The sequence below is a fragment of the Andrographis paniculata genome, unplaced genomic scaffold (genome assembly GCF_009805555.1).
Source record: "Andrographis paniculata isolate CXL003 unplaced genomic scaffold, ASM980555v1 Contig54END, whole genome shotgun sequence".
NCBI classification, from domain to species: domain Eukaryota; kingdom Viridiplantae; phylum Streptophyta; class Magnoliopsida; order Lamiales; family Acanthaceae; genus Andrographis; species Andrographis paniculata.
Window position 1 is genome coordinate 5,451,073 of NW_026137589.1, and position 10,650 is coordinate 5,461,722.

Below are 10,650 nucleotides of genomic sequence, written 5' to 3' on the forward strand. Positions count from 1 at the left end.
ATAGTATTCCTAATTTTCCAATAAAAATTATTAATTAATTAGTTTTTACAATTCTTTCCTTATCACAATTAAATTTCAATAAACAATAGATGACTATATAAAATTACAATCAACATTTTTTTTTTTGACCATCAACAAAGAACCGAGTGCTATATCTGAAATCTATTAGTAGTAATTAATAATGCTGCAAGATAACTTAAAATTATTACATGATTCCAACAAATAACACTAAACAAAATCTTCAGGACTTTCTGTATATGCAATTAATGCAATAATTCAACTGTCGGAAGTTGAATGACTGTCTCACCTTGTTTGTATGTGCAATTAATGCAATAATTCAACTGTCGGAAGCTGTCACCCTTTTTGTATATGCAATTAATGCAATAATTCAACTGTCGGAAGCTGAATGACCGTCTCACTTAAAAACGCAACCATTAATCATATATCCGCAAACAGGAGTCCCGAGACCTAGCTTGGCTCTAATACCATGTCGGAAACTGAATGACCATCTCACCTAAAAGTTCGAATTGGAAATCCAAAATGGCAGGAAAATAGAAATCATATCCTTCGTAGGCAGAAACAACCTGTAGTATTAAACCCTCAGTAAAGGCTTGTTGTATCTTAAGAGATACTTCCATCAAGAGGCTTTCAAGGCTATTCTTTTCTTGTATCCTCTCTAGATTCTGAAAATAGAAGGATCTCATCAGATCCAATGCTTTTTTAGGGTTGACCCTAGCAAGTAGCTCGGGCATAAGCAATCATTCCTTTTCTAGGGTAGGACGATTCCCCTTGATAAAGTTCAACAATTTTTTATTAATCTGAAATGCTTGGCCCTGAAGCCCATTCAATAAGGTCAACGTTTCATCACATTTCTCTCTCTTTAATTCAATGTTGAAATTCACGAGGTTTTTGGATGACATAAGACTAATGCGGCTCAATCGGCTAAATCAAGACAAGAGTGCTTTCTCGAGGGCTTAGATCCAGGTATGATCTTGCCAAAAGGTCACGCACTACTTTCACTTTCCTTGTCTGCCGGCGAATACGAGATTGTCTTCGTTGGAATCGAGGTCTGTTAGATGAGACGATCATTCAGTATCCGACACCAACAATTAAAAAGGAGGGGTGGAGCTAAGTTTATAATTTCTTTGTTTAAAAAATAAAAAAAAAAATAATAGGAAATTTATTATTATTTGCTAAAATATCTATAATAAAATTTTGAATGGATAAAATTTATAGGATGATCGATCAAATGGATCATACCAAGACATGGTTAAGTTGCGTGGGTTATTTGATACATCTCCATGGAGGAACCAGTTTGCTGTATGCTTACGTAAGCCGTAATATATCATTGGCAATATACATATCTACATCTGTTTGTGCTTTTTCTATATATGTATATATGTACTATAAATTTAAGCAGAGCTTATCTCTATATATATTGGATATGTATAATATAGATTATAAGCAAGGGAAAATCATATATATATATATATATTAAATAAACTATAATAACATTTTAGTGCATGCATGTCAGCATGTGTCACATACCGAACAGCAGTAAAAATGTTGGTTTATTTTCTTTTACTAATGCTACTAATAATTGTAAGGTTTTCATTTTTTGTTTCCTATTTTTAATATTTTTTACAATTCCTTAATTGTACCAATAATATTTTTTAATTTAAATGATATATTTTATATATATATACAAAAAGAAGCTGTCTTCATTTTATATTTTTTTATGGATAGTAGAGAGTTATGAAATTAGTAAGCGGAGAATAATAGACGTAACAAAACATAAACACGTAAAAACACTAGGCAAAGGGACAATCCAGATGAGTCAGTCAGTCAGTCAGTGAGAGTCAGCCTTGGGACCGGAACAGCCACCAGCGGTTCCCTCTTTTTTAGGACAATCCCAAACTTCTCAGACACTGGGTGTTCCTCCACAGTCTCTGCTTGCCCCAACTTGCTCCAATCGAAGCCGTGGACCAGCGACGCCACCGACAGCATCACGATCCTCTCCCCCATGTCCATCCCGGCGCACCTCCTCCTCCCCGAACCGAATGGCAAATACCTCAGGTCACTCCCGCTGTAATCCCACCTCCCCTCCCCCTCCGGCCCCAGAAACCTCTCCGGCATGAACTCCGACGGCTGCTCCCAAAAGGCGGGGTCTCTGTGGATGGCCCACACGTTGACGAAGACGCGAGCCCCCCTGGGCACCCGGAACCCTGCCACGGTGCAGGACTCGCTGGGGCAATGCGGCACCATCAGCGGGAGCACCGGGTGCAGCCGCAGCACTTCTTTGATCACCGCCTTCAAGTATATCAGTTTGTCTAGGTCCGATTCCTCCACCGCCTTGCCCACCACCGCGTCCAATTCTTGCTGTGCTTTGATCATCACCCGCGGGTTGTTCATCATCTCAGCAATCGCGAATTCCACGGTGCTGGACGTCGTGTCTGTGCCTCCCACCACCATGTCCTGACAATTCATTCATTCATTCATTGTACGTACGTAGATCATGTAAGTATAACATACAAGTCTGTATCATGACTCTGCACATACCAAAAGCAAAGCCTTAACATGGAACATAGTCAGAGGAGGTTTGGTGGAATCCCCTTCTCGCAGTTTGAGCAACACCTGTAAGAAGTCAACATTACCATTGCTGCTGCTGCTCTTCTTTCCGTCTCCTTCTGTTCTTAGTCCAATAATCTCATCGAATATCCTCTCAAGTTTCACAACCACCTTCTTCATCCGCTTCTTCATCCCCTGCAAATCCATCCACTCCAGTCGCGGGAAGAAATCCGACACATTAGGCTTTCCCATGAGGTCAGTGATCTCACCCACCACCTGCCTAAGCTCCGCTCCGATGCTGGACCTCTTGTCGCCCTGTATCGTCCCGCCCCACAGCATGCTCGTGATCACATTCAGGATGCTCAAGAACATTTCCTCCCCAACGTTCACCGCCTCCAATCCCTTCAAACTGTGCAGATATCGCACAGTTTCACCAATTTCACGCCTTCTATAACAGTAGAACTGATTGAGGGTGGCATGCCCGAGCATGTCCTGCATGCACACCTTCCTCAGCATCCTCCACTCGGCCCCATACGGCGTGAAAACTAAGTCTCGACCTCCATACTCCATGGCCTTCACCACATTCGGAACAGGGCGGTTCGCAAATGTTACGTCGTTGTCTTTTAGTATCTCCCGAGCCATTCCCGGCGAGCTTATCACTATGCATGTCTCTCCACCAAGCCTCAACGATAGAATAGGGCCGTACTTCTTAGCCAATAGCGCAAAGTGGGAGTGGAGTTGGGAGTCAAGGAAGGGGAGGTAGCCCACAATGGGAAGGCCTTGGGGGCCGGGAGGCAACGGAGATTGCTGTTGCTTCTTTGAGTAGTATCTGAAGACGAGCCATGTATACCAAATGACGACTGCAATGATCAAAGTAGCCGAGAAGAGAGCTGTTTGTTGATCAAGATCAATGGTAATTAGCACTAGTGTTGTGGGAATCATGGTGGGGAAGTGCTGGCATTGATGAGGAGCTGATTAACTAATGTAGTTCTAATATAGGTGCAGGTGCAGAAGTGAAAATGAAGACAAGAAGGGATCAGATCAGTCCAGCCAGTTAAGGGCAAGGGAATATGGGAATGGGATTGGTCAATGGTGGGCCGGGGAGGTGTCAACGGATTTAGATGCTCTCTACAAACTGCTAAGCTTCCGCTTTGTCTTGTCCGCAAGATGCTCTCTACAAACTACTAAGCTTCCGCTTTGTCTTGTCCGCAGGAATTTAATTCAATGTACCTCGGAAGTCCCAAGGTATCTCAAAGATGCTTTCTTTATGCATCGTCCTCGTCGTCGTCTTCAAGGAGCAATCAATAAAACCACCTTTGTCACTGTTACGTATTGTAATACATCTATTTAATAGTATTTTAATTTACTTCACCAATCATTATCCTCGAGTCCTCCTCCTCCCTTCCTAATCACATTTCATGATATGATAATCATTGATTTACAGTTGCACTGTATATTATATTATGTTGATTGATTTCTTAATTACCTCTTACGAATCCGATGCATGCAGTAGCAGTACTATTTGAGATAATTAATGCAGATGATTCCAGAGGACCAACAATACAATACCATTCAATTGAGAATGTGTTCTGCTTGCTGTAAATGAACTCTTTCATATTCCATCTGAGCACAGGCAAGGCAAGGCAGTGCCTGAATATACACATCCTTATTTTAGGTAACGTTTTGAAACATTAATTCGCAGCAGCTGCTCGTTCATTACAGCATTGGGAGTGGGACAACTTATTTGGCATCAAACCGAACCGATACACTATAATAATAATAATAATACAGAACTCCATTTGTGCTGTCGCTCAATAGTATGCATTATGCATACGAAGCAAAAAGCACACAATCGGATGCATTGCGGAACTATTGAATTTCAAACAAAATTCCAAAGATGTTACTCATACAAGCTGGAATTGGGCAACCTCGGAGTTGGGACTGCAACCAATGGTGTTTTCTTCTTCAAGACAATCCCAAACTTCTCAGACAAGTCCAAGCTTTGCCCTGAGGGCACACTCCAGTCAAATGAGTGCACCAGTGAAGCCAAGGAATACATGAACATCCTCTCGCCCATGGCTATTCCAGCGCAGATCCTTCGGCCCGACCCGAAAGGGAGATAGCTCAAGTCATTCCCACTGAAGTCCAATTTGGCATCGCTGAATCTCTCTGGATTGAACTCCAAAGGATTCTCCCATATCAGAGGGTCCCTGTGGATCGCCCAGACATTGACGAAAACGCGGGCACCCTTTGGTATTGTGTAGCCTGAGACGGTGCAGGCGGCGCTGGGGCAGTGAGGGATTAGCAGCGGCAGGGTTGGATGGAGGCGTAGGACTTCCTTCATCACCGAGTACAGATAGGGCAGCTTGCTGATGTGAGTTTCTTCGACGATGCTGTCTTTACCCACCACACTGTCCAGCTCTTGCTGCGCTTTCTTTAGCACTTGAGGCTTGCCCATCATCTCAGCTAGTGCGAATTCGATCGTGTTGGCGGTTGTGTCTGTTCCTCCTACAACCATGTCCTGCACAGGGCAGGGGCAGGCGCGCATTGCGATCGTCAATAACCATTGACATCAACAAAATTAATTAATTAATATGTGTGCCAACTACCATGAGCAAGGCTTTGAGATGGGTTATGGTGAGAGGCGTCGTCTGGGAATCTGCATCGTCTCTCAGCTGCAAAAGAAACTGCAAGAAATCCTTACTCTCCTTCCCAGCAGCAGCGTCGTCGTCTCCGGTCATTTTGGATCTCTTTCTCTGGTCGATCATGGCCTCGAAGATCCTGTCGAACCTACAAGCCAGTCCTTGCATCCTCTTCCGAATCCCCTGAAGATCGAACCTCTCCAGGACGGGGTAGAAGTCGGAGAAGTTAGGCATTCCCATCAGGGCGGTCATCTGCCCGACGACGTCCTTAAACTCAGAGACGACGCTGGCCTCGTCCTCTCCCTTGACGGTGTTACCCCACAGCATGTTGGTGACCACGTTGAACACAACCTGGAATATCTGCTCGCCCACGTCGATCGTCGACCCTGACTGTGACTGAGACTGGGAGAACAGGTGGTTGATGGTGCGGCGGATCTCGCGGCGCCTGAGGGCGTAGACGGAGTCGAGGGTCTTGGCGCAGAGCATCTCCCGGACGCAAACCTTCCGCAGCATCCGCCAGTCGGGGCCGTAGGGGCTCCAGGCGATGTCAACGCCGCCGTAGGAGCATTCCTTGGCGACGACGGGGACGTCCCTGTTGGCGAAGGTGGTGTCGTGGTCCTTGAGGACCTCCTTGGCTACGGCGGGGGAGGTGATGACGATGCAGGTCTTTGTACCCAGCTTCAGCCTGTAAATGGGGCCGTAGGATTTGGCCAGGCCCGCCAGGTATGTGTGGAGCTCGGGATCCAGGGAGAGGAGGTTCCCTACCAGGGGGAGGCCTCTCGGCCCCGGCGCAGCAGCCCTGCTCGGTTTCCTGACAACCAGAAGAAGGCATAGCGATAGGGATAGGATAAGAAGAGCGATGACGATGGCGGCGGCGGCGGCGGTGGGCTGATGGAATTGATCAGCAGCCGTGGTCGTGGACCATGAAAAACTCTCGACGACAAGTTTGGAAAGCATGGTTGCTTAGCTAAACGAATTGTCAAATTTATTACTGTAAATGTACCATACTATTATACTATACTATACTGTGTGTGAGTGAACGAGGGAGATAAATAAGATTTAGATCCGAGGGAGGGAAAGGGATCAACTGAACTGTCGTTTATTGTTTTGTATTCGTGTGGGTGTATGAGGTATCTTCTCAGGCCCATAATTAATTAATCAAGCTGGATCATATCAATCTCGGCCCTTAATTTAATTTAAAACTAAAACTAAAAGTTGTGATATAATTAATTACTCAATGTTAGTATTATTAATTTTTATTGAGTATAATTATATAATCAGATGTATTTATTTTACCCAAACGATCCTAAAACTTTGGATTGAATTTAATTATTACAACACTAAAAACCAACATAATAATAATAATAAAGTCACAAGTCATTTGACATATGATGCAAAGCATACGTCGATTCAGGCTGAAAATATCCTATTACTTGTGCTATGAATAGACGACCTTTACCCCCGTTTTGTCTATACACTTAAAGAATCCTCACTGCCTGGATGCCCATTCAATTATGTAATTAATAAGGTCCACACATACCCAGATATCTATCTGTTCGCTGCCACATACATACATACATACATACATTGGAAGGACCGAACCTACCTTGGAGTTTGAATGGTAACATTACCCACTCTTGGTTCACATTTTGGGAATACATACAACATGACACTCAGACTCAAATTATACATACATGCAACACATTCAACTCTCTTTATCTTCTAATTCAATATGCTGCTTAACAACCCAGCAGATCAGATCACAGATCCAGTCACTAGATGAAATTCATATAGCAGCACTAAACTCCATTGATTCATAAGCTGAAAAGAATGTCTAATTACACTGCATGAAATTACTTGGAAGTTGTTTCAAAGGACTACACATTAAAAATTAATTTTTCATACAAATTAACATCCAAGGCTAATATTAAATTACGTGAGACTTTTCACAAGAAGCCAATCAAAAGTCATATATGCGGAGCAAAGAATGAGAGAAATCAGCAGACTAACCAAAAGAAATGGCAAAAATTCGATATGCCAAAAAAATAAATAAATTATTGCAACATCTAAACAGGGTAGGCCACGCGTGTATTTTTCTCATCCAAACAGGCCATAGGCTTGTGGTGTGGAAGCTCAAATACCTCATAATAATGAAGAGGATCCTTTGATCTTTTAGTGGCCTTTGTAGCATATAGATTCTGACTTCTGTAACCTCTCAAGCCTCAACAATACTTTATTCTCAAATTGTAGACCAAATGTCATCTAACGATACATTTATACTTACTGAAAGAATGTCTTAATGCTGAAAATTTGCAAGAGATGACCACAAGAAGTATCATGAAGCAGCTCAATATCGCCTATAAAGAAAGTTTCATGAATTTCATCTATTACCTATACATAATTTACTGATTTCTCAAGACCTATGGATTGTAAGTTGTATATCTTTGATGCATTTTCATAATATATGTTATCCCAAAATCCACGGTTGTTTATCAAAACGAACGCATGTTGCATCCTTTCCATCGGATTCTGTAGAAACATCCTTTTCTTTGATCCACAAACATAGCAGCCTCTCTTAGTGCATCAACATTCTTTAGGTATTATATAAAACATCAGGTAGAACAATTTTGTTTTCTACTTACCGCGGGAAATAAACCTTTCTTGAAACAACAATCTATTCAGCTTGACAATGACTTAAAATCCACCTAAATTTAAGCCAATCTATATGTGCTCATTTCCACATGCTTAATAAATTAGAAAATACTTCATAAGAACACCTTGCAAATCACAGAAATAAACATGAAAATTGGTAACCTTGTTTATACAAACCCTCCTACATTTGGGGGCCTCAAATCTTAATTAAGAGTAATCTATTAGAAATCAAGGCAGTTATATATATATATAAAGCTCTTGAAATGTGCGCATGGCGTGTGTATTGCTCAACTCTCAAGTTAAGACACAAGTTGTCAATGAAAATATACTTTAAGCACACACCATATACAACCAAAACACTTAAATACTATGTAATACGATAGTCTCTCTCTTGATATAGTAAATCTCTTTAATGAACTCTACAAGATGTCTTCTGCTGGCCGCTATCTATCGTAAATTAGTTGTATGTTACACAAGATATTGTCCTCCCATTAGAACACTTCCAACTATGTCATGAAATCCACCCAGAAAAGTGTTTTTCACACTGTATAACTCTTAACGGGTAGACAGGTGTCAGACCCTTTGGTACCTAAATCCTCTCATAATTACACCAAAACTTCTACCACTGCTACATCTCACAGCACAACCCACACGTATATCATTTACTAACTTCCAAAAGGACTAAACAAAGATATTGAAGTTAGCATTCGGATTGTCAACTTTTCTCAATTTGTAAAATAGTTAGGCATAAAATTGCCTAAACATCTGAAGTAGAATAACCTACTTTCCTAACTGACGAGAACAGACAGACAATCAATTGACCAACACATAGCGAATAGTTTTCCATCAACATAAAATCCCAACTTTGAAGCAACTGCGCAGTCAAACCAAATGACGGTACCTTACACCGAAAAAAATACACCCTTTTTCACAGAATTTAGTAGAAATCTTGAACAAGGGATAAACTTATATGGTAATTGGAAGAAGAAAAAAAAAAAACACAAATCAATCTCAATCCATGACCATATAAACTCAAACTCAAAATTAAAACTCGATAATTCTTCCGGATGTCGCATCAGATATTTATTTCATGGTACATATTGTCCAAAGCTACAGCACGTAGATCAGAGACCACATGAATCACTAGTAATAGAATGAAAATCCAGAAAACTAATCACTTTTCGAATATCGCAAGGGCTGCCGGTTTTCGTGCGTATTTAAAAATTTTCATCTTGTGTTACAAGGATTTTCTACGGAACTAATTCGTGGCCTTGAAGAGAAAATTGGAATACCGAAATCACGAGAAGAAAGACCGATACTTCTCGACAGACGACTTGCGGCGGAGCCGGAGCGTGTTCTGAAGTTATGCGCCTTTGCGCCTCATCTTATTGTTAGGGCAACTTTCGAGTAATTTTTATACTTTCCCCCCAAAGTGATCACTTGAGTACTTTACCCCCCCCCTTAAATTATGAAAATATGAACTTCACCCAAGAACTTTTTTGTTTTTGTTGTTGTTGTTTATGCATTTAATTTTGTTATCTATTGAACACAGACCACTATAATCAAAATTTCAAGAATCCATTTTTAAAAAGTTGGTAGGGGTTGCGACTGAAATTAATGATAGGTAGTACACTACATACACAAATACAATTAAGGGCAAGGGGGAATTAAAATGTAAGAACAACTAACAGTTGATCATGCTTACTAAGAAACGACTTTTTGATGACATTCTCAAGTAATTGCTAGTTGATGGACGATGATTATTACTAAAAACAAGATACCGAGCTAGCTAGATAGCATATAATCAATCAATCAATAGGTTGAATCCAACGTAGCAGAATAATTAAGCTAAGAGATGATCAGTGCCCAGTTAATAATTAATTAATTGTCCACAGAAACTACCACTTGGTTGTTTTTCTGTGTTATTATATACATATTATTCCAAATATATATCTAATCATCCTTTAAATTTCCAATGAACGTGGATGTGCTGTGCTGTGCTGTGCTGTGATTGTTAAGTGTTTGTGAAAACTTGTCTATATTCTTTCTGCTGTATATATATTAATGCGATATGGTAGCAAACTAGCGGATGAAGATGAAGCGAAGAGAGAGAGAGAGAGAGAGAGAGATATGATGATGATGATGATGATGATGATGATCTGGTTTGGTAGAGTTTGGTAGAGCCCAAGCAACACTTTACCTACCCTCTCTCATTGCCAAACAACATGTGTAAGTAGAACCACATCCTGAAACCTCACTTTTTAATTAATTTTCTTAGAAAAAGGCCCACCCCCCATCAACGTTTAATTTGCATATATGTAGAGAGAGATCAACCTAGAATGTTCAGAAATCCGGTGGGAGTGGTGATCATCAGCAATGATCATGATGAGATCATAAACTCCATATATATATATATATATATATATAGACAGTAATCAGTATAGTGATTAGTGCATGCATACTGTATGTAAAGCAATTAATTATTAATTAATTAATGCAGACTATTATGTTATATGTAGACATGCAAGCAAATAATAGGTGTTAGTTATTCTTCTCTTGAGCTAGCTAGCTAGCTATTTCAAGAGAATATATATGGAAGGGAAGATAATTAACTTGGTCTTGATTAATTAAGTTTTTCATTAGTTCAGAGGTTAGGTTTTCCAAATTATTCAATTCCTAATCCTAGCTAATGTGGATAATTTACTTGCTGTAGACATTCTATTAATTATATGTACCCTTTGCACTTGTTTGTCATGTTTGCTTTATGAACTTCATGTAATTAAGGGAC

The 10,650-nt window shown here is 40.6% G+C and overlaps 2 protein-coding genes across 2 annotated transcripts; both read right to left on the minus strand.

Annotated features, from left to right (window-relative positions):
• Nucleotides 1–1,751: 1,751 nt before the first annotated feature.
• On the minus strand, nt 1,752–3,561 carry LOC127255567 (flavonoid 3'-monooxygenase-like). Its single transcript, XM_051281157.1, has 2 exons — nt 2,560–3,561; nt 1,752–2,475 (listed from the first exon to the last, which is right to left on the minus strand). Exons 1-2 carry the CDS (start codon nt 3,508–3,510, stop codon nt 1,846–1,848), a joined length of 1,581 nt encoding a protein of 526 aa, XP_051137114.1. The 5' UTR covers nt 3,511–3,561; the 3' UTR covers nt 1,752–1,845.
• Nucleotides 3,562–4,155: 594 nt separating this feature from the next.
• Nucleotides 4,156–6,229, minus strand: LOC127255566 (flavonoid 3'-monooxygenase CYP75B137-like). Its single transcript, XM_051281156.1, has 2 exons — nt 5,178–6,229; nt 4,156–5,089 (listed from the first exon to the last, which is right to left on the minus strand). Exons 1-2 carry the CDS (start codon nt 6,165–6,167, stop codon nt 4,469–4,471), a joined length of 1,611 nt encoding a protein of 536 aa, XP_051137113.1. The 5' UTR covers nt 6,168–6,229; the 3' UTR covers nt 4,156–4,468.
• Nucleotides 6,230–10,650: the final 4,421 nt, after the last annotated feature.

What these genes read in the sequence shown, in the direction of transcription:
- LOC127255566 (XM_051281156.1), bottom strand. Translation starts at nt 6,167, where the DNA reads ATGCTTTCCAAACTTGTCGTCGAGAGTTTTTCATGGTCCACGACCACG. An exon ending in ATCTCAAAGCCTTGCTCATG is followed by an intron (nt 5,090 to 5,177) that starts GTAGTTGGCACA and finishes TGCCCTGTGCAG; the next exon opens with GACATGGTTGTAGGAGGAAC.
- LOC127255567 (XM_051281157.1), bottom strand. Translation starts at nt 3,510, where the DNA reads ATGATTCCCACAACACTAGTGCTAATTACCATTGATCTTGATCAACAA. An exon ending in ATGTTAAGGCTTTGCTTTTG is followed by an intron (nt 2,476 to 2,559) that starts GTATGTGCAGAG and finishes ATGAATTGTCAG; the next exon opens with GACATGGTGGTGGGAGGCAC.